The 21455-nt window shown below is 34.2% G+C and overlaps 1 protein-coding gene across 2 annotated transcripts in view; it reads right to left on the bottom strand.

The window, feature by feature from the left end:
- LOC145668637 (adhesion G protein-coupled receptor E4-like) overlaps positions 1 to 21455 on the bottom strand; it is a 701971-nt gene that overhangs the window by 104446 nt on the left and 576070 nt on the right. Inside the window, exon 3 of one of the 2 annotated variants that reach the window (XM_081736681.1) lies at positions 2633 to 9137. The exons of the other annotated variant lie outside the window; for it this stretch is intronic. Within the exon in view, the coding sequence (XP_081592807.1) occupies positions 8406 to 9137 (732 nt within the window). The 3' untranslated portion in view covers positions 2633 to 8405. Of the gene's footprint in view, positions 1 to 2632; positions 9138 to 21455 lie in introns of those variants that run through there. 2 annotated transcript variants of the gene reach the window in all.

Genomic DNA, 21455 nt, shown 5'->3' with positions numbered 1-21455 from the left:
TGCCAACTGTCTTAAAACTTTCCAATCACTCCACGTAAATATACTCATGTAATAGTTTTTTTCTTGTGGTTATTGATACAATGTTTGTTAGTTATTCGTTGTTTTAAATAGTACTCCTGGTATGATTTGTTACTAAATTATTGTAAAAGAATTGTATTTTCATCATATAACTTATATTTTAGTTACTATTAATAAAGTAGCTTTTACCTTTTCTAAAAAAAATGTCGCATTTTCCATTCCAGGTTCTTTTGTTTAGATTTAATATACGTAATCTAATGGTATGATTTATTATATTTGTGTTAATGAAAAAAGTATAAAACATGTTAGTCTCCAATACTGTTTTAAGTATTACAGTAAACAATTGTGTAGTAACCTAAAAAGGTGATGTTTAGGTAAGAAATTGCAAAATATTTATTCTGTGTTTGGCCACCGTATCTTTGATGAGTCGTCATTTTAAGGCATACCCGTATTTTGGATCAAAAAATTATGGCAACCCTATTGCTAATGCACGTTGAACGAAATTGGGAACGTTCGAAGCTAGTTGTAATTCCACAGTTTCCGCATAGATGGCACTATTAAGCGTACCGGTACTTCCGTTACTCATTTTTGTTTCCATTTGGAAAACTACTTTTTCACAGAAAATAAAAAAATCCTGCATTGTAGGGTTAAAGGATTTTGAGATATGATCATTTTGTTATAACAATTGCAAACACATCTCTTTTCTTCCGGTCTCTTTTTCCTTCCTTCAGGGAAAACGTAAAAAGAAATGCTGAAATACGTGCCTAAGTATTTTAAATGGGAACTCCATACACGAAATTTCATGTTTCTATACGCTTCAGAGATCCGGGAAATTTGATATATCATAGGATTTTGACATTTCCTATAATAATTGCCTCCCCTATTTCTCTCCCCTTAGAGTCAAAATTCCCAAAAATATTTCCCTAGTGATATATAACGTTACAATTTCTATGTACTCTCAGAATTTCTAGTTTCTAGCTTAAGCTATTTGGCCTCTACAGTGATCAACAGTCACTCACGAAAGACTTCTTGTATATAAAGAAATGCTTGTTTTATATATAGAGAAGAAGATGGCTATGTCTCCGAATCTCGGAAAGAGTAGAGATATGAAATTTGGTATAGTAATTTCTCATTTAAAATAATTGGAAAGGTTTCATCATTTTCTGAAGTTTCCTTTAGAAGAAAAATAAGGAAGGAAAACGTATCCACATTCTCCCTCCTTCCACGTCAAATTTCCAAACAAATCCTTCCTTAGTGATATTAAACATCACAAATTCTATACACTGTCAGAGAGTTAATTTTCTAGCTTAACCGCTTGACTAAGTACGGCCTGTACTATAGATATGCTACATTGACTTGATCCCTAGTCTTCCGTTGCAAGCGCTGCTATCGGCTGAAGGAATTCCACTCGCTTTCTCTCGCTTAGCAACAGCTGAACCCTTATTGGCTCAACGCGTGGGTGTGTGAGGGTGTGAGCGTTAGTTCGCATTTTTGCCACGGCTCAAGACATTTTGGCACCACAATAGTCGAGCCTGCATTATTTCCTACCACTACGTAGCTGGTTCCAACAAAAACGTACAAATTATTCTGATCGGGGAGGACCGAAGTCTACGTGGTGCTGTGACATCATTAGAGCACGTGACCTTTGCAAGCCATGATCAAAGCACAATCATTATTGCTATCTGTTGTTGAGAGTACGAACCTCTGCTATTTATGAGAATTGTGTTTTTGTTCTTGTGTACTTTGTATCATAAAAGCAGTAGAATATGGAAGAAGAGGAGGGTTGTAGTTTGTCAGACTATGTTCCGGAGAAAGAGGAGGGTGAATGGAGTAATTCTGAATATTTCGTGGACCGCGGTGGCTCAGTGGTAGAGCGTTCACCTCTGGTGCATGAGGTTCCGGTTTCGAATCCTGCTCCTGCCAAGTGAACTTTGTGATGGACAAAGACCGTGTACGTGGGTTTCCTCGGGGTTCTCCCGTTTCCTCCCACTTTCTTCTTTCTACCATTTCATTCATTTGTTATCATCACCGTCTCCATTAGCCTAGCCGGCATAACCGTGGGAGGTAAAACTCAAAGATTTCATTTCTGAATATTCCGACGTATCTGATGTCGAAGACGATTTTAAGTCTGTCGAAGATTGGAAGTATATGAACGTTCAATTCAGTTATGCACGTGAAAATTCGTGTTACAAATTGAAAATGATTTTCATTCAACCATCGTAGCTGATCATCGCTCGAATCACGAGACTTTTGGAGATCCAAATGTAAATTAACAACAATTTTAAAACAATCGTGGTATTAGCAACCAATATGGTTGATGATTTGTTTGTACTATTTGCTGCCTAATGCTTTTCGCTTACCATGATCGTGAGGTTCTGCACTCTATCTACAGGGCTGAGATTCAACAGGTTAAGCGGTTTGGCCTGGGTGTTGATCAATCAGTCACGCAGGACTTACTATTTTATATAGAGAGATAGAACTTGCCCTCCTGAAATAATATACTTGTGTGAATACGATGAGAGAACAAACAATTTCACAACTGGAAGAAAATTGCAAGTAGTCATACAAGATCATAATAGTAACAGGGGTGTAATAAAAAGGTGACGAACATTCATCTAACATATATTTCTTATTATTTTTAAAACACACAATCTACAGAAATCTTTATACAAATAACTGATATGTGTCTATCATAATGCACTTTTACTATAGTCAACACAATAACATAAATTATTATTATTAGCACATTTTCCAAGTTTATAATTGTTTTCAGTGCTCCGTATATTTCTTAATATTGTATGTGAGTTTTTTTAAAACATATTCAGATTAAATTCAATTTACGCAACCTGTTTTTCTGTACACAAAAGCATTCTATGCTTCCTTTTGTGTATATATAAAAAAGATTTATTTTAACAAATTATTTCACTATATTTTAATACTTTTCTCGACACTTTATTATTTTTTTTAAATACCGATTCATTATACATACTACATGCTAATTAATGCAAGAACACGCGTACTTAACACATTTTAACACATAAATTCTCTTTAACTATATAAAGACGAACATATCTGTAATTTGTACATATTTTGTGCATAAAAAGTGTATCATTCAAGATCTTTATATATATAACAGGTACAATAATTACAGTTGGATATTTTTAAAATAGCTTATAGTTATTACTAAACAAAAATAATTTTCTTTCATGCGTTTTGTTTTCTTTAATACTTACGTAGTTTTAAATAACACTATATATAAACTTTAATATGCATATTGTCAATATTATTAGATTTATGTATTTTTTATGTGTAGGACGGATTTTCGTGACTGATTTCCTACGTTATTTATACATTTTTTTTTAAGATGGAGTAACTCACAATTTTACAGGCATAATAATATATTAATGATATTTAATTCCTATGTATTTTACGTTCTTTAGCCAATTGACTTGCACTTGGAATTATTTTGCCGTTCTCCGGAAATGAACTGGTTAGCACACGCGCCTTTCACGCGGGAGAGCCGGATTTGATTCCCGGCGGGAGCTCAAGTGGTTCAAAGTCCGTCTCATATAGCCTCGCTGGTGAACGGAAAATTAAAATCAACTCAACTCCAGAAATGAACTGCAATTTTAATACTTTCAATTGATTGACTTCTTTTCATAACCTACGTATTTAAATACTCCTTGCTTAGTGTAAAATAAACTTCATTATATATATAATACATGTTTAGATAACCATTCTTCGCACCACGGAATAGGTTTAAGAAAAAAATAATCTCTTTTCTCCTTAGGTTACGCATTTCAATGAAAGTGAGATGATGAGGGACATGGTGGCTCAGTGGTAGATCACTTGCCTTTGATGGTTGGAGTCCCTGGTTCGATCCCATGCCAAGTAAGTTTTGGTAGACTGCATCATTTCCGTGGGTTTTCTCTGGGTACTCCCGTTCCCTCCAACATTTTCATTCCACAAATTTGTCCATTAATCGTCGTCTCTCTTAGCGTAAAACGCATAATCAATGGAGGTCAAATTAATATATTTAATTTCATTTTGAAAGTGTGATGATAAAAAAAAAAACAACACGATTTTCGGCATAGATTTTTCCGAAGTGAATCTCCGTATTCACTTTTATACACTTTTTAACTAAAGAGACATTATAGAATTTCACACTGAAGTAGGTTCTAGCCATGTTCCAAAAATTCATTTCAAATGGGTCAGCCATTTTACCCACCAATTTTGACTAGGATACAGATGATCAAAAAGGAGGAATCGAGATAGCTTATGAAAGTGATCCTTCCAATTGATACCAACATATGAACAATCAAAAATCTGTTTCCCATGTATTCCCATGAGAGTAATTCTGGATATAACATCTGCTTGATAGACTACTCGTAATACTTTGAGATTAGCAGGTTAGTATAATGTTCAGGATGCAAAATACTAAAGTGTCCGTGGAATACAATGATGAAATAAAACTACATTATTTTCTGCTCGAGAAATCTGAAGACTTAACTTAAATATACAGAGTGCTCATTTATATGTAGCCAAAATCTGCTGGTGAAATCTTCACACCTAAACAACATATGAACCTAAGGAGACAAACGCTTTGTTTCAAAGTTATGAGATGCCGAAATCAAGAAAATTGTAACTTTCAGACTGCCTAGCTTGAAGAAATATCAAAGGCAGTTAAACAAATATTAGAGGAACTAGTACACTGTCTATCTAAACAACCATGTTTCAGAGTTGGGACGTAACAGCGCAATGGATTTTATAGAGGGAGCTACGGTATATGTTCCGCTCTTCTACCTCTCTCTCTAAAGTCATGTGCGCCAGTACAATACAACTCCGAATGATAGGTATTCATAACTTTGAAACAAAGCGCTTTTTGCCCGATGTTTATATAGACTATTTTTACTGTTTAGGTGTGAGGATCCCACTAGTGGATTTTGGCTGCATAATAAATAAACACCCTGTATATTCTTTTTTTATTTTCAAATAGTAATTCATTTTGAAATATGCAATTTGTAACTTGAAAGAAACTACTATATTTAAATCTAGGTTCGATAGAATTTAGTTTTTTTAAGAAGGGTGATTTACCAGAAATGAAATCAAACACATTCGTATAATGTATACTATGTGCTTGTTCAATTTACAAATATATGTTTTGTTCTATCTTTCTTCGAATGGATGTATTGTATCGGAAGTCAGTCACGAAATTACCCCAAGTAATTAATTTATAATCATAAATTCTTAATACTTAGTAAATTGTTCTAATTCACAATTTTGATTTTGTAGTTTTAAATGCCTCACTTTGGTCTAAGTTTATACACATACAGTACAATAAGTATGTTACAAAATGAAAACAAAAGAATAACATGAAGTAGTAAATTATTTCTCTTTCAAACTATGTTACGGATACATAAGTATGGAATGTGTTACAGGGAACTCTGTATTCTGTCTGTCAACAAGTGTCAGAGGAAAAAGGTAAGAAAGGGCAAGACCTTTTCTTTTTATTTAGCACCCAAGGGAAAAGATAAGAGATAGCGAGGCTTATCTTTATTTAGCACCCAAGAGAATCTTATTTTTCTAATGAAACTTGATCGATGATATTTGGTTTTAAAATGGATTATGGTAGTTTCAAATTTACATACTTAATGATAAAATATACCACTTAGCTAATTCATATTTTTTTTATTGATTATATTTACAGCAAATGTGTTCATTTTATTTTCATTATTATATATAATGTTTTGGAGGGTGCCATAAAGAGCAGGGTGCGTCAGACATTTAGTAGATGGTCGACGGGCTATTCCAAGCCCGACCATTTACACAATCTTTACATGTGGCAATTTCAGTTTGTAATCGTCCACTTTGTCAATACCTTGTGTCAAAAGCTTTCATTTTTGATTGCTATGTTTCTATTTTAATTCTAGAAATGATTACCACGACATTACATGTTTAACCGGGCACAAGTCCAACGGTTGAGCGACTAAGTCATAAGACATCAGAGCTATAATGTTTGTATTGGTAAGAAATGTTCAGGGTTGATCCATGGAGATAATACAATATGAATTTCCTCTGCGTTTCTTCCTAATTTTCGTCTATATTACTATTCATTTGTTTCCATTATCCCAAACATTAGTTCAATAATTAAGAACAAGAGCTCTTTGAACGATCATAAATTTCATGCAACCCACGAGTTAAGTTAGTAAACTTATTTTAGAAAATTAATTTATGTTGATCGAAAACTTAAATTATTTTTATGTGACATATAATAGGCGGAAGTTGTTTAAGAAACCAATTTTTATGTCTTATTTTTTATATCATGATCGGTTTTAGAAATTAAACTTATTAAATAAAATGAGAACGTTAATTAGAATATGCATAGAATATGGTCATCAGTAATATGGTAGCATGCAGCTACGAAAAATTTATGTGATAATTTGCCTAAATGCTGTTTTTTTTTTTCTGCTAGTGAAGTGTCTGACTTTAGATTTTACTTCGTCAGTAGAAATACTGCAATTGATATTACTTGTCCTTTCTGACAGCTCGCAGCGCGCACGTGTTGCTTAATGCTGTGTTGCCAGTTTTGCGTCGGGTATTGAAACACTAAGTTATTCACTGCAAGTAAATGACAGTTTTATAAAATTAAATGACACAAAAGAGAACTAAAAAGAATGCTCTCAATAACTAGCAGGTCCACTACTGAAATCGACATTCGACTAAAACAATTTTCATTTGTTTATATTTAAATTGGTAACGTGCTGAAAGAGTGGAATGTTTATCATTGCAGAGCGAGAGAAATACAAGGCAACTATAATTGTCTGAATGTGCTATTGCCATCGAAACAGTTCTTTTTACCTAATTATTATGACCATGTACAGGAAGGAAAAACGAAAGAAAGCAACTGTCAGAAAAGACAAATTGTATCAAATAGAGTGTAGGCAATAAGTACTTTCACATTATTCAAATAAGTAATTCGCGGATGGAATATTAATTTATGGTTAATTTATACTTCTTAGTCTTTAGTACACAATCATTTGACAGAATTTAATTATCCCTTGTATCGTTTGAAACAACTTCATGATCTAGATAATATTTCCTAAAGCCTCACTAATCGATTACAACGCATACTTGAGAATCACTGATTGAATTACAGGAAATAACTTCGGATATGGATCCAAAAATTCCAATTTCTTTTTGTAGTCTATATAAGATTTATGAAAGCGACAGTGTGCGTATATACTAGTATTAACAATACGTTGATTTTTTTAGGATATAAATGTGATTTTGTTTGAAACTAGGACAGAGGATATAAAAGTAATCATATTTTTATAAATATTGTGGACAACGTAATACAAGAATAATACTAACTAATTCTCCTTCGTTTTATTGTAGTCAATATTATCGGTTATTGTCATCATCCATTGTTTACTATCGATCATTATAATGACTTCCTAGTCCGTCCTCGGCTCCTTGCATATTGAATTTAAATCAACAAGTGACAGATTCATGCGTTGAGAAGCAAGAAGCCTCCAGATAACAAAATCAGTGCTATCACGTCCGAAGTTTATAAAAATAAGTTTGCTTGGTCTGAAATTATGCATATTAACGACAAATTCTTATGAATAGATGCGTAACTAAAAAATCCGATATATTCTAAGGCCTATGGAAAACGAACTGATTCAGTTATTTGATATTTTGACAAGCAAAGTAAAAATGGAAGAAATGAAGAACACTATTTTATAGTCTGTAATTTTACGCCCTTCGCTTATGACTTGTACAATAAATGATCAATAAACCCCCGAAAAGACCCACGAACTCATGTTAACTGGAACCAAACCATATATATATATCGCACCGAAGTTAGCGCTCTATCACTAAGCCAGCACCTTTCCAATGTTTATAACTAAATTTAGTAATAAAATCCTTGGTAATAAACGTACGTAATATAAGGCGCATAATATGTTGTAAATAAAGCATCATTAATGGTTTCTATCATTCCATTTATTTTCTTTTTGACTTCTTAGGGATTAAGATATTTTAAACGCTCTTTCTTGATGAGTACTCGAGTTAAGAATACCATCCTTGACAAACTTCGTTCTTCTAGGTCAAAGAGTTTTGTAGGTACAAGTGTCTATCAGTCAGTAAATTAATCAGGATTACTTTACATTTCATGCTGTAAGATTATATATTTAAATCTCTTAACAATTTTCAGCATTTTGGATGATACAGGATATTAACCTCACAAGAGGATCAATAAATCTTATCGAACTGATAACGGTGTTCTTTGAATCCACAGCTTGTAAATAGAGTAAGTTATTGGACAAAGAGAAGTTACGAACCACATAACTGTTATGATATGATCTTATAAACTACTTATATAGTTATTAAACCGCATCAGGCGTCGGATCCCATGTTAGTAATTGAAGACTTGTTGATTTGGATAATTCAGAAGTTCCGTAAGTTGGTTTCCCACGACGGTTTCTTAAAGTCCTTGTGTAAATTTTCAGTACTTTGCAGTTACAAGTTACACACAAAGCTACAATAATACCTTGCAAACCATTGGACACATTAAAGGCAACCCAAAAGAAGTTAAGATTTGTTAATTTAGCTGCACAACCAAAGAATGTTACGGCTGCAATAAATAATGTTACTTTTACGAAGAGGTACAATTGTAAGTATCGCTTCTTACTCATTTTTTCTTTAACTCTTCGGTTAACTTGCATACTTACGGTGTATCTAATTACAATACCGCTTTTGATAAAATAGACAATGTTAAACAAAAGGAGAAAACAGACTGGTATTGCAAATGCATAGAGAAAAGCATCATGGTCCAGAAACCAACAATTCATCTTCTTTAATCCTTTAGTTTCGTTGAGTCCTCCTGTTTCATGCAGTTGTAGAACAATGGCTCCAGCAAGCAACACTAAAGGACTTCCCCAACCGAATAGGCTGTACTTCCAGAACGATGAACTAATGCTCGGGTCTGCAGCAGGAACTAAATTCACATTTTCTCGGAAGGTACAATACATGTCGTAAGTCATTGCTGTTAACCAGCAGAAAACGGTGAGGCGTATGTAATGGAGAGAGAAGCCAAGTGCTGTGCAGAGTTCGGAATCCTGTAAATAGAAAAGTATGTTTCTATAAATTAAGAGGAAAATCAAACAAATTAAGTTACGTATTAAAACATGTATACGAATCTGATGATTATGTTAAGTTTATTTAAATGTATTTAGCAGTCGATAATTAGAATTTCGATATTTTTATAGCATATGGAAATGGTACGCTGGTAAATGTATGAACTATCATAACAGAATAAATGATTTCGATATCCAGGATAAATGCAGGACGGATATCGAAAAAAAAATATTTTTCATATCGCAAATTTGTTTCTAAATAAAATAGCATAACAATATTAACTTGGATAGTAAGACTATTCATGGCTTTGGATTGATTATTTTAACAAAAGAGACACTGACCAAAGGTTAAAACCCACTTTATTTTAAATTATAATTTGTACTGTTTCGGATATCTAGCATATCCTTCTTCAGACCCTATTGAAAAAATACAAATTATAATTTAAAATAAAATGGGTTTTAAGCTTTGGTCAGCGTCTCTTTTGTTAAAGTATTAACTTATTTTCTTGATTGAAAATCTAGTTTCAGATCATCGTTTGTTTCCTATTTTATACATGTATACACAAACAATTTTCAATCACAGTGTTTGACCACTCGCCTCTGGTGCAAAGATCACTGGTTTAATCCCGGACAAGTGAATTCGTGCATGATAACATTGTATTCATGAATTTTCTCTTGTTTAACTTTCTCCTTCCACATTCTCACTCCATCGATTCTTTCAAAAACATTTACTTTTAGAAATCACCCGTCTCGTTAGCCAATAATAGTAATCACAGTTACATTTTCTTTTCCATAGAACGCTCAATGTTATTTTCATCAAGTATCAAATGATTTGTTCACATTACTACATAGAAATATATCTTTATCCTATTTTCAATGTGGGCCCGCGGTGACTCAATGGTAGAGCGTTCACCTCTGGTGCTTGGAGTCCCGAGTTCGATCCCATTCCCCGCCAAGTGAACTTTCTGGCGGACACACACTGTGTGCGTGGGTTTCCTCGGGGTTCTCCGGGGGTCTCCCATTCCACCATTTCATTCATTACTCATCATCACAGTCTCCTTTAGCCTAACCGGCATAAAAGTGGGACGTAAAACTCAAAGATTTCATTTAATTTTCCTATTATGTATGTCATCTTTAATACACACCTATTAAATGAAACGACAGAAAATGAAACCTCTTAGTAATATTCCGTAGAATAAAGAGGACGGATGATTAATGAAAATGAATGAATATGGAAAGAATGGTTGACATGAGAATGTGGCTGGAGAAAACTACAGACAGGATGTTGTCCATCACAAATTCGCATGGATTGGGATCGAAATAGGGATCTGTTACTCTAAAGCTTCTGAACAGTGCCATGTATATTTCAATGTTTCATTGCACAGAACAGGCTAGTAGGTTCAAATAATACTTGTAGTAAAACTCTATAAGCAAACTCCTAGTGGTTGTTGAAATTCTACTTGATGTAAAGTATATAAGCAAATTACTAGCATTATTGAACACCGTTGGATGTTCAATTAATGTCCATTAGACAACTATCAATATCAACCTAGATATCCTCTCAATTTAAGTATCACCAAACCTACAGACGACAACATGCCATTTTTAGTTCAATGACGTCCGATTTACAAATCAGCCTCATCATTGATATTTCTTGGCGTCAATATGAGAATTCACAAACTCTTAATCTAGATAACTCCTGAATTTTATCACGATCTTCCTTGTAGCTATATGGTTAGCGTACATATCTTTGATGCAAAAGGCCAATATTAGATTTTGTCTGGGAGCTCATGAGATCGGACCCCTCGTTAAGCTGTAAATCTATGCTTCATATAGACAAGGTGCTGAAAGGGATCCTACAATTTAAATTATTCAACAAACCGAAACCTCAAGATGTAAACAATGACACTATTGTTCTTATTGAAAATCTAAGTCTGAGGACCAAGCACGTAGGCAGAGATCTATTTCGGAAGGGTCCAACCCTTTTGGGAGCTCCTAATTTAATATGATGATAAATTGTATTAAAAGTTTTAAAATTATCTCTAAAATTAGACTAAATTTACAGAGAAGTCGGGATTTCGGGACGTTCTAAAAACCATGTGCATATCAAAGACTCTGTAACACAGGATCACACTGCTGTGTTACTGTGTTATTAGATTTTATGTATTAATATTTCTCGCGCATAATTGAGTGGATTCGCATTTAACAGAAGAAAATATCCAAAGATCAGGCGTATAACAATAGGTAAATCTCAAGGAGTCGAACAAAAGGACACGCTCACTGGTATTTCTCACTTCTTCAAATGATTTGATAAATTCGTTATCTAAGAAGTATTAAGTTTGGAAGTTCTTATTATAACTTCAATTATATAAGTTGTTATTGATAGATATCCAACCTCTACATGAGATGCAAACATAGTTTCGTCGTTAAGAATGCGTCTTGTATCAACAGGGGTTTAACAAATAGATTTCACGCTTTGACAAGGGCAAGAATGTATCTTCTTTCAAATTTAAGATTCGAAAAGCAGAAAGGGCCACGGTAGCTCAGTGATAGAGTGTTCAATTTCGGTGCATGTGCCCCTCGCCAAATGAACCCTCCATTTCCTTCATTCTGTACTTATCACCCATCTTATCACCACCGTCTCTCCTAGCCGTGATGAATACGCGTGGGACGTTAAACTAAAAATCATATGGATTGGGAACCTTAATTTTTTTAAAATTTCTCTTTCATTATTCCTATTACAGACGTTCTAAGAGCGATGTTATTTAAAAATTAATTTTAAATAACTAATTATATAAACATATTTATATAATGCTACTAAAGCCATGACACGGTAACAAAACCCAGACCTCATACTTTGATATGAAAATATTTATTTGTTATTAGCTAATTAATTCAAGATAATTACATTTCCTCCATAAGTGTTATAACATTCCACCCACACACCACTAATGAGTTTTGTTCTGTGCTGAGTTGTCATTAAAGTTTATGCTCTGAGAGGTTGAATGAATACACAGTTTAATCTCCCTAATATTAGCTGCTTTTTTCATTTTGAAGCTTTTCAGAGAAGATTAAACTTGTTTGTTCGGAAACCTAATAACCATATAATTAATTTGTTATCCAGTATTGTTGATTAGGTACAAAATATAGGAATTTTGTTTGTTATCCGTTTAAAAAAAAAAGCATTTTGCTAATGAGCAATGCGTATGTACAAGAAGTAATAACAAAGCTGCAGAATATTGTACCTAGGTATAAATTAAAGAAGTAATAGTACATACTTACTATATAAACAAGTTCATTTAGTGTTCTAGTGACTAACACGTATTATTTTATGCGCGGTCTCGAGTTCAACTCTCGGTGGGCCGATAACTATCAATTCAGATCCCACTTTAAACAGAATGTCCGATTTTATATAACTATGGCATTGGAAAGGAATGTCGAACTCCGTTTAACGAAGAAAGATGAGACATATACCAATAGATTGATCGTACTTAGCTAAACAAAATGATATGATGAGTATAAATCCTCGTGTGTATTTTCGAAAAAAAAACACACTTGATTTGTAAACTTCAAAAATCATGTTATACAAGAAGCATATCACTTATTGTAGTGAAACTGATATTGAGATATAATACACTCAAGTTTTTCAATCTAATACTAGCAATGTGGTTAATGCTAAACACATGGTTAATGAGATCAAAATTTTGATTAGCTCTAAAATTTGATTTCTTGTTTAACTGTAATGTTATCCGGTAATGTATTAATCGATATACCATATTAACTGGAACAAAATTACATGCATGAGGATACATTCTCATGAGTAGTTTAAGAGCAATCGAAAAAAAAAAAAAAAAAAAAAAAACAAGTATTTCGTTCTTAACAGTTTTCTTATTCTCCTGAAGCGAATTGTGTCTATTATATTCTTGATTTTTTCCTTAACAGTGACACACACGCTCTTAAAAATCATATAAATGTTCTTAACTGTTACACACGTAGTACTTGTAAGAATACACTATTTTTTAAAAAAAAATCGTAAAAATATTTTGTTTAGCTAACAAGGAACATTTACTGATGTTATTTAATTTCTTATTCTTTTCATTTTAGTCTTTTTCCAATGTATTTTCTGCAAAAACGCTGTTAAAAGAAGAAGAATCAAATTTTACACGGTGTTAGTACATGTGATATAATCTTGGTTTAACGAATTGCAGGGGGATGTTGGTTTATTTTCTTACATGGGGTATTTTTGCTGGACAGGGATTTGGTGAAAAAGAACTGCGAATCATAAAAACGAGTTTCCATAAGACATACAATATAAGATTTAGATTTAAATGTTTTAACAGACTTTGTGATTTTAAATCTCTAATCCTGGGTGATTTTGATATGCTTTTTTAAAAAAGGATTATACGTTTAAAATATTGACCTTATTTTATCGATAGTTATCGGATTACCGATAGACAAATGCATATATCAATGCTAGTACATATAGCAACCAGTGAGTAATGCATATCAAAACTTTCTATTTACTAATTCTAATAATACTAATTAATTTTTCTTCGGCATCTTGTTTCGTTGAATGAAAAAAATACTAATATAATTTTCATAAAATGCGGACCTAAATTCACCATGAATATAATATTATTTTTCGGGATCAAACTCGTCTTTCTTTAAATGCTGTAACGGAAAATCGGAGTTCCACTGTATAGAGTAGATATTTATGAATTGCGAATATTTTTTTTATCGACCATACCCTTAGACTTAGACCTATTAGCATATTGAAAATATTTTATATTTTTTCATTATTATGTTCTGATCAAATTAGTCCAGGATATGCCCTTAGTGCAGCCAGTATTGTCAGATCAATCAGTTGGAAAAGCAGAAGATTCGAACATAAAAAACAGGAGAAAGCAGTAGACACATAAAGTGGCGGCATTTGAGTGCAAATCCAGGGGGACCAAAAATTTGCCATTATTAAGGGGACAGTGGTCAAAAGAAGAGGTCCAGAATTCATTATTACCTTTAATTTCAAAATAAAACAATACATACAAAACATAAATTTGAATTTTAATTACTTCAAAATAAGAGCTGACGATCGTGAAGATATGATCTAAGCTACTCTTCCAACCAGGGGTAAAAGTGGTTCTGAAAAAGTAGGGTGACGCATAATTGGCAGTAGGCCGTCCTCCCTGCTTGCCTATGTTAATTTACTGTAATTTTTTAGGAAGTAGGGGACGCCATTGATATTTTGGAAGTGGGGTAACAACTCCCCCCAGCATACCCCTCACTTTTACCTTGCTTCCAACCCAAGTCCCAATCTAAACAGCACTTACTCGTAAATCCTACAGTAAATCCTAAAGATCGCCAAATCATCATGCATATAGATGACATACAGTTGTATCCTTTTATTCATATTATATACATCAAAACTATGACTATTGGCGCTACAGAGCTTTGTGTATGGATTACAGAGAACTTTCCTCTTTCTATGCAAGAAAAAATGAAAATTCAATATTAATAATAACATATTTCTTTAACTTCTGGAAGTAAGGAAAAAGCAGGAGATTGTTCCCTTTTCATTTTCTTTCACAGTAGATCAGTAGAATGTAGAAAAAGCAGGAGATCTCCTGCAAAATCACTGGCTCTGGCAACTCTGAGCGCAGCAGAATTTAGTAAGCTATATTAGCGCTACTTCTGACTAACGTATAAAATATTGTGTAACGTGTGAACATTTTCAAAAAAGTGAGAATCATCATCAGTCAATTAATTTTTATCAACTAAATTCAGTAATTTTGAAGTTATATTGTTAATAATATTAATATTAAAATTAACAGCAATAATATAATCACTGCAGAATAATTTTAATTAACTTTTTAATTAAAAAGGTAGCGAAGCGAAAAGTAATGCTTTTAGTATCTTAAACCAAAATTAGATTACGCATTAAAGATGTGCACGTTTGTTATCGGTCTAGCGATAGCTCTTTGTGGCCTGTACTACAAAAGTGTTTACATTTTAAATATAATTTTAAAAACTGTTACAATTGTCTCAAAAAATTGGAATTTATCCAGGGAAGTCCAGCCTATATACAGTTGGATATTTAGCTCCTCCTATCGAAACGGTTTCTTATTCTTTCTTCTAAAAAGTTATTTCTTCTTATTGTTAAACCTCTGATAGTAGCTCGGTTTCTATATAGTGATACGGGTGACTTATAAGTAGCTGTCTGTGTAATGTTAATGTTTTCAAATTATTTTCAAGTTGAGTTATTCAAACATCATAAAACATGTATTGTTTTTTTAAATACATTCGTTCTGACACTTAGTAATGATACCTAGTATTCTTGTACGTGATCAATACAAGATATGGTTGTGAGTCTTTCCTGTTGATATAAACTTTTCTGAATGAAACTTGAACCGGTTTGGTTGCAAAACCTCGCGGCCCAAAATCTCGACGGGCCGAAACCTCGCCTGCCCAAAACATTGCCGCCCAAAACCTCGTCACCCAAAACCTCGCCTTGCCAAAACATCGTCTTCCAAAACATCGCGCCTCAAAATATCGCCATAACCAAAATCTCGCCTGACCAAAACCTCGTTGTAATGATCTCGCAACACAGAATCTCGCCTGGTCTAAATTAAGCGAGACGTACTGTCGCCTGGGAAGAAATGTCGTCAGGGTAAAACCTCTTCACGACGATTTCTTCAATGTAGAATTTTCTATACATTACTATATGTATATATTTAGTAATAGCACATAATTACATTAAAATAAGAAGAAGAAAAATTCTAATGCATGGTTTCGAAATCTATATATATAAAAATTACATTATACCTCTTGAGCCATCCTACCGATCTCAATCAAATCTACGAGGTTTTGTCGGCGAGGTTTTGTCCCGCGAGGTTTTGGCCACGCGAGGTTTTGGCCCGGCGAGATTTTGTCCCGCGAGGTTTTGGCCACGCGAGATTTTGGGTGGCGAGATTTTGGGCGGCGATGTTTGGGCCGCGAGATTTTTTCCGTATCCCACTTGAATCTACTCTCTTGGAAACCAACGAACTTTTTCTACATTAAAATGTAGCATTTTGGGAAAAGTATGAGACAATAACATTTTTTACCGAACACGTACATGATTGAAAGTCTGAATTCATACTTACTATAATTTTACTTAACTGTTACCTGAAATTTAAATTATCTTTTGGCATTAAATGTATCGCCATTAAGAATATAAAAGACGACCAATAATGTTTAAGGGTATCTTTCTATTTGTTATTCTTAATTCCTTTTTAGTAGTTCCGTGCATAGAATCTGAATGGTCAATTACTTTACTATACGATGACATATAGGCCTCAAAATCAATATATTCCTAATAGCTGATGGCTTGCACTTCGGTTATTTAACCTCTTGTCGTCGAGAGTAATATCGAAAATATTAAACACATTGATCACCATGTGCATCACAGGCGATACACACGCCGTGTTCCGTCTACGCTTCGTGTACCATTTTGATACACAGCGAACTTTCTTTTATCGCCACTTTATACGATCTGATACACAGGCTTGACATTGAAAATATCTTACCTGAGTCGGACACTGTCAAATCATATTGCAGCAATAATAATGGCGTCATTTGTATTATTTCCTTTTAGTAGGTATTCCACTTACTTTTCGTATATAATTTCTAATACACATCAACTTAGCGCTGACAGTAAAATTGAAAAAGAAAATACAGGGTGAGTCAAAAGTCCTTGGACACCTGCATAAGTTTGAAAATGTACGGGAAAAGAAAAACGTGATGATGGGAACAGAGGTTTGATGAGGGGCCCCAATTTTTTAGTATATGTCATTCATGGCCGCCATCTTGAAATCCGCCATTTTGGATTCAAGTCATTTTTCAAATAGGAAGGGGGTGTATGACATCAAATGACACTAGCTTGAGCTTAGGAATTTAGTGGTGTAATTTGTTTTTTTCTATCTTGTACAGTTTAGAAGTTATGAATGTTCAAATATGGGAAATTACCTTGATACTGAATGCTAGAACACATGTTCTACGTGTTGTTCATCCCGTGCAATGCACAACTGTAGTCGCCGCAACCACTCTGACTGCACACGGAGGAGAATGTCTTCTGAAATTTGGTCACAGGCTTGTTGGATGCGTTCCTCCAGGTGCCTCAAATCACGGATTGTCTCAGCATACACTATCTGCTTAAGATATCACCATAGACAAAAATCAAGGGGCGCTAAGTCAGGGGATCTGGGCGACCTCTCCACGGGACCACGGCGACCAATCCACTTCCCTGGCAGTTGTTATTCCAACCATTCATGGACACCAAGTCCATAGTGTGGAGGAGCGCCATCGTGCTGAAAATAAGATGGGAAAATGCCGTCAGCTTTTAGTGTGGCAGGCAATAGAAGGTCCTGCAGCAGCATCAGATACTGTGGTGCAGTTAAAGTGTTGTAAATGAAAAATGGCCCAATGATGCGGATGTTCCATATGCCGCACCACACCATCACCTTCGCTGGACTATGTTCTCGACTTGGGTCAACCCAGTTTGGATTTGCGTCACACCAGTATCGACAATTATGTCGATTAACCTCCCCGTTCAAAGTGAAATACGCCTCGTCGCTGAACAGTATGCCCTTGGCAAACGCAGGATCCAGTTCGTGTTGTTCAGTAGGCCACATGCAGAACTCCAACCGGCGATCAGTGTCATCCTCGTTCAGTTTATGTTGCATGTGCAGCTTGTAAGGATGTCATTGATTAGCATGCAATATCCGGAGAACGGAGAATTGGCTTATTGCTCATGCTAGGGACACACGACGGATACTTCATTTAGGACTTTTTACAAATGACGCAACAACCGCCGCTGCAGTTTCGTCATTAGTGGCAGTGTTTGGTCGCCCACTACGTGCCCTATCTTGAACAGAGCCCTTCTCCCGGAATTTGGTGATCACGTGAGCCACCGTGCTGTGCGAAACCGGTTCTCTGTTTGGGTGCCGTCCGTTGTAGTCAGCTGCTATTGTTCGGTAGCTGCGTTCCCCTGATATAAGGATGATTTCGATCTTCTGTTCACGTGTCAGGCCCATTTTAGATCACCTGGAACAAAGAGAGAACTGAATCAGTATCAAGGTAATTTCCCACCTTTGAACATTCATAACTTCTAAACTGTACAAGATAGAAAAAAAATTACACCACTAAATTCCTGAGCTCAAGTCATGCACCCCTTCCCATTTAAAAAATTGACTTGAATCCAAAATGGCGGATTTCAAGATGGCGGCCATGAATGACATACACTCCAAAAGTTGCGGCCCCTCATCAAACCTCTGATCCCATCATCACTTTTTACTTTTCCCGTCGATTTTCAAGCTTATGTAGGTGTCCAAGGACTTTTGACTCACCCTGTAATCTGGCGATCAATGTGTTTTAAGAATGAGATTCAGTATTCTTTAAAATACTTATAATTGTACCTGTGATATTGTATGGACGTGAAAAAATGTATGTAACATTCATGATGGCATTTACACCAGTCCTCTCTCAGTGTATTTTAGTAAATTCACAGTTTCATGAATTAACCAGAGTACGTATAGACTCTTGCTACACAACAACGAAGAAACTAACGTTACTGCTGCCAAGAAAATCTGTAATATTGACTTTAATGAAAACGTAACGTTTTCAGCTCTAGAAGACATTTAATGAAAAACGAAAACTTATCGGAAATATCGACATACAACTGACGAAAAAACTGATAAAAGCGTGTGTGTTGCGTGTTTACGTTCAATGGACACGAGGCATGAACTCAAGGAAAAGAAGAAAATCAGGATTCAAAGCTCTCGAAATGTGGTACTATAGAAGAATGATGCAAATTAGATGGGTGATTAGATTAACAAGGGAAAAGTGTTGGGAATTGTGATGAAATACTAAAGTCTAATATGAAATGAAGACTGATACAATTATTAGGTACATTATGAGATATGAAGAAAAAGGATGCTAATGGTAGAAGGTAAAATACCCAGAGGAAGGCTGCAATCGAAATATATGGATAATAAACTTAGTAAGAAATGAAGTGTCAGGGTATCAGGGTAGGAAATAACGGTAAGGTGTGTTGGACCAATCAACACCGACACAAGAAGTACAAGGAAAGCTTTTTGGCCAAAAGAATGTGACTTACATATCATTGAGGAACATTATAAAACATGGAACTGTGTGATAGCCACAAGAAATCAAGCATCACATGTATAGCAGAGATAAGCGCAGCTGTAGATATCATGGAAAGTAACTTTGACATGTAGAGAGTTAGGGTTTGCTTATCGATCAGAATGAGATTTGCGTACACCAGAAAGAAGATGGAAGATTAATACTAAACAGCGACTTATTGAAGTCAGTAAAATTAATTAATGTGCCGTATACTGCTTTGGTACAGTAAAGCGTAGTTTTCTTAAGTCATAATGTTAAATATACGCCCAGACCTGTATTTCAGCCTTGCTTGGACATTCTAGCCAGGAATTGAACTTTAGCACCCTTTAGCAATGAATTGCATTCAAGGTTATACATGTAAATTGTTTGCAGATATTAATTTTTTATTGGTGACATTGGAAGTATTTAAGTATTTAAATCACGTCAAACAACTATGTACTCTCACCAAATTATACGTACAAAGAAACAGAAGAAAGACTTAATATCTTTTTCTTTCCTTGTTACAAACTTAATAAAAGCGTATTCAATGTGACGACAGTTCCATGTCTTTTTGACTGCACATTAAGGTGATAGTCATTCGCACTGAAATTCCATGGCTAACCCTAGGCGGGAAGATGAAAAGAAAGTACATCCCCTTTAAATGCTGCAACCCATTTAACTTCTTCCGATTGCTGGTTGTCTACATACGAGGGGTTTAATTAGTAAACAACTGCAGTCAGAACATCTAATTATATTCATTGGCATACTTGGCTTTTCTCTACGCTTTCTTTTTTCTTTATTTTTTAAAAAATGAATCAGCCTTTATGTTAGTATGCAATGTAGTCAATATTCTGGAAAGATTGTGCAAGAAAAACTTTAATAATAAGAAAACTTCTGTGGCTTTTGTACGTTAATTATTTACCGTTGATAAATAATACGAGGATCGTTCACATTCAATGAGATGATTTGCAAAAACCGGAGAATATTTTGAGACAAAATTCAGAAATAGGTGTTTTTCGAATATAATAAATATAATAATAATAATTTAATTTTGATATAACAATATTGTAATTTTAATATTTAGTGAATGCTTTTGACTTATGATTACATGCTTTGATAAGAATTTTCTACACCAAAAATAGCTTCAATTGTTTTACTCTCTGTAACTAATCAGATTAGCACTATATTTCAGCTTTCTCTAACGAATCAGATAAGCATTAAATTAAAGTAAGTGACACACAAAATAGGTTTTATTATCATTTTATGATAAATATATATTAGCAATAAGATTTCAAAGTTCTTGTATCTAATTTTATAAATAACTCAATCCTATATTTTTTTTTAGAGAAACATAGTATTCGGGTGCCAAGCAAAACTAGTAAAAAGAACGTATCATAACGAGAAGCATACGCAGATATTAAAAGGGTAAAATTCTGTTCACTGGTTAATGACTTTAACCCCTTTCAACCAGTGCACGTTTAAAGGAAAATGTCGACTTCCAGTTAAGTAGATCCTGCTTGAGTAATATTCGTCTAAATATCATGGTTCATACGTTGCTCTCTAGAGAATAAACCTGGCTTTCAATTGGTATTATGATCATATGTGTATGATATACAAGACCAAAAAACATTGGGGTAAAATAGTGAAATTTCCCTCCAAAGAAATCCTGTTTGATAAGTTGGCATTCCTGGAGCGACCCTGGCCTCAGGCACTGACTCTACCTTTACAAAATACTACGGTATATATATATATATATATATATATATATGTAATGCGTGTGTCAGCTGTGAACCTAAAACAGCAATCAAGAATACTGATAAGTCCTTTCGTTTCCTTCTACTATCGCTAAGTGAAGTATTGCTATGCTCCAATAATAAGCGTGGCTTCATTTTAAGTTCAACCTTGATGTGAAGTAACCATTCTATATCTTCAAACGAAAAGTACGGGAAATTTACTTTGTTATAGTGTTATATCCCAAGCCATGAAATAAAAATATGATTTTGAAGTAAGCATACACTTTTCATGGTATAGCATATATGCCAAAGAGTTTAAAATGTTAAATGACTTTTACTAGCAAGTTAAGAAATTGCTTAAGAACTTTATTTTATTTTAATATTATATTTGTGCGCTAATTTAAGTGGCTGA

This window comes from Thermobia domestica, chromosome 13 (genome assembly GCF_964235325.1).
Source record: "Thermobia domestica chromosome 13, izTheDome1.hap1.1, whole genome shotgun sequence".
Classification (NCBI taxonomy): domain Eukaryota; kingdom Metazoa; phylum Arthropoda; class Insecta; order Zygentoma; family Lepismatidae; genus Thermobia; species Thermobia domestica.
Note: the sequence above shows the minus strand (reverse complement) of the source record. Positions and strands in the feature narration are given on the sequence as shown.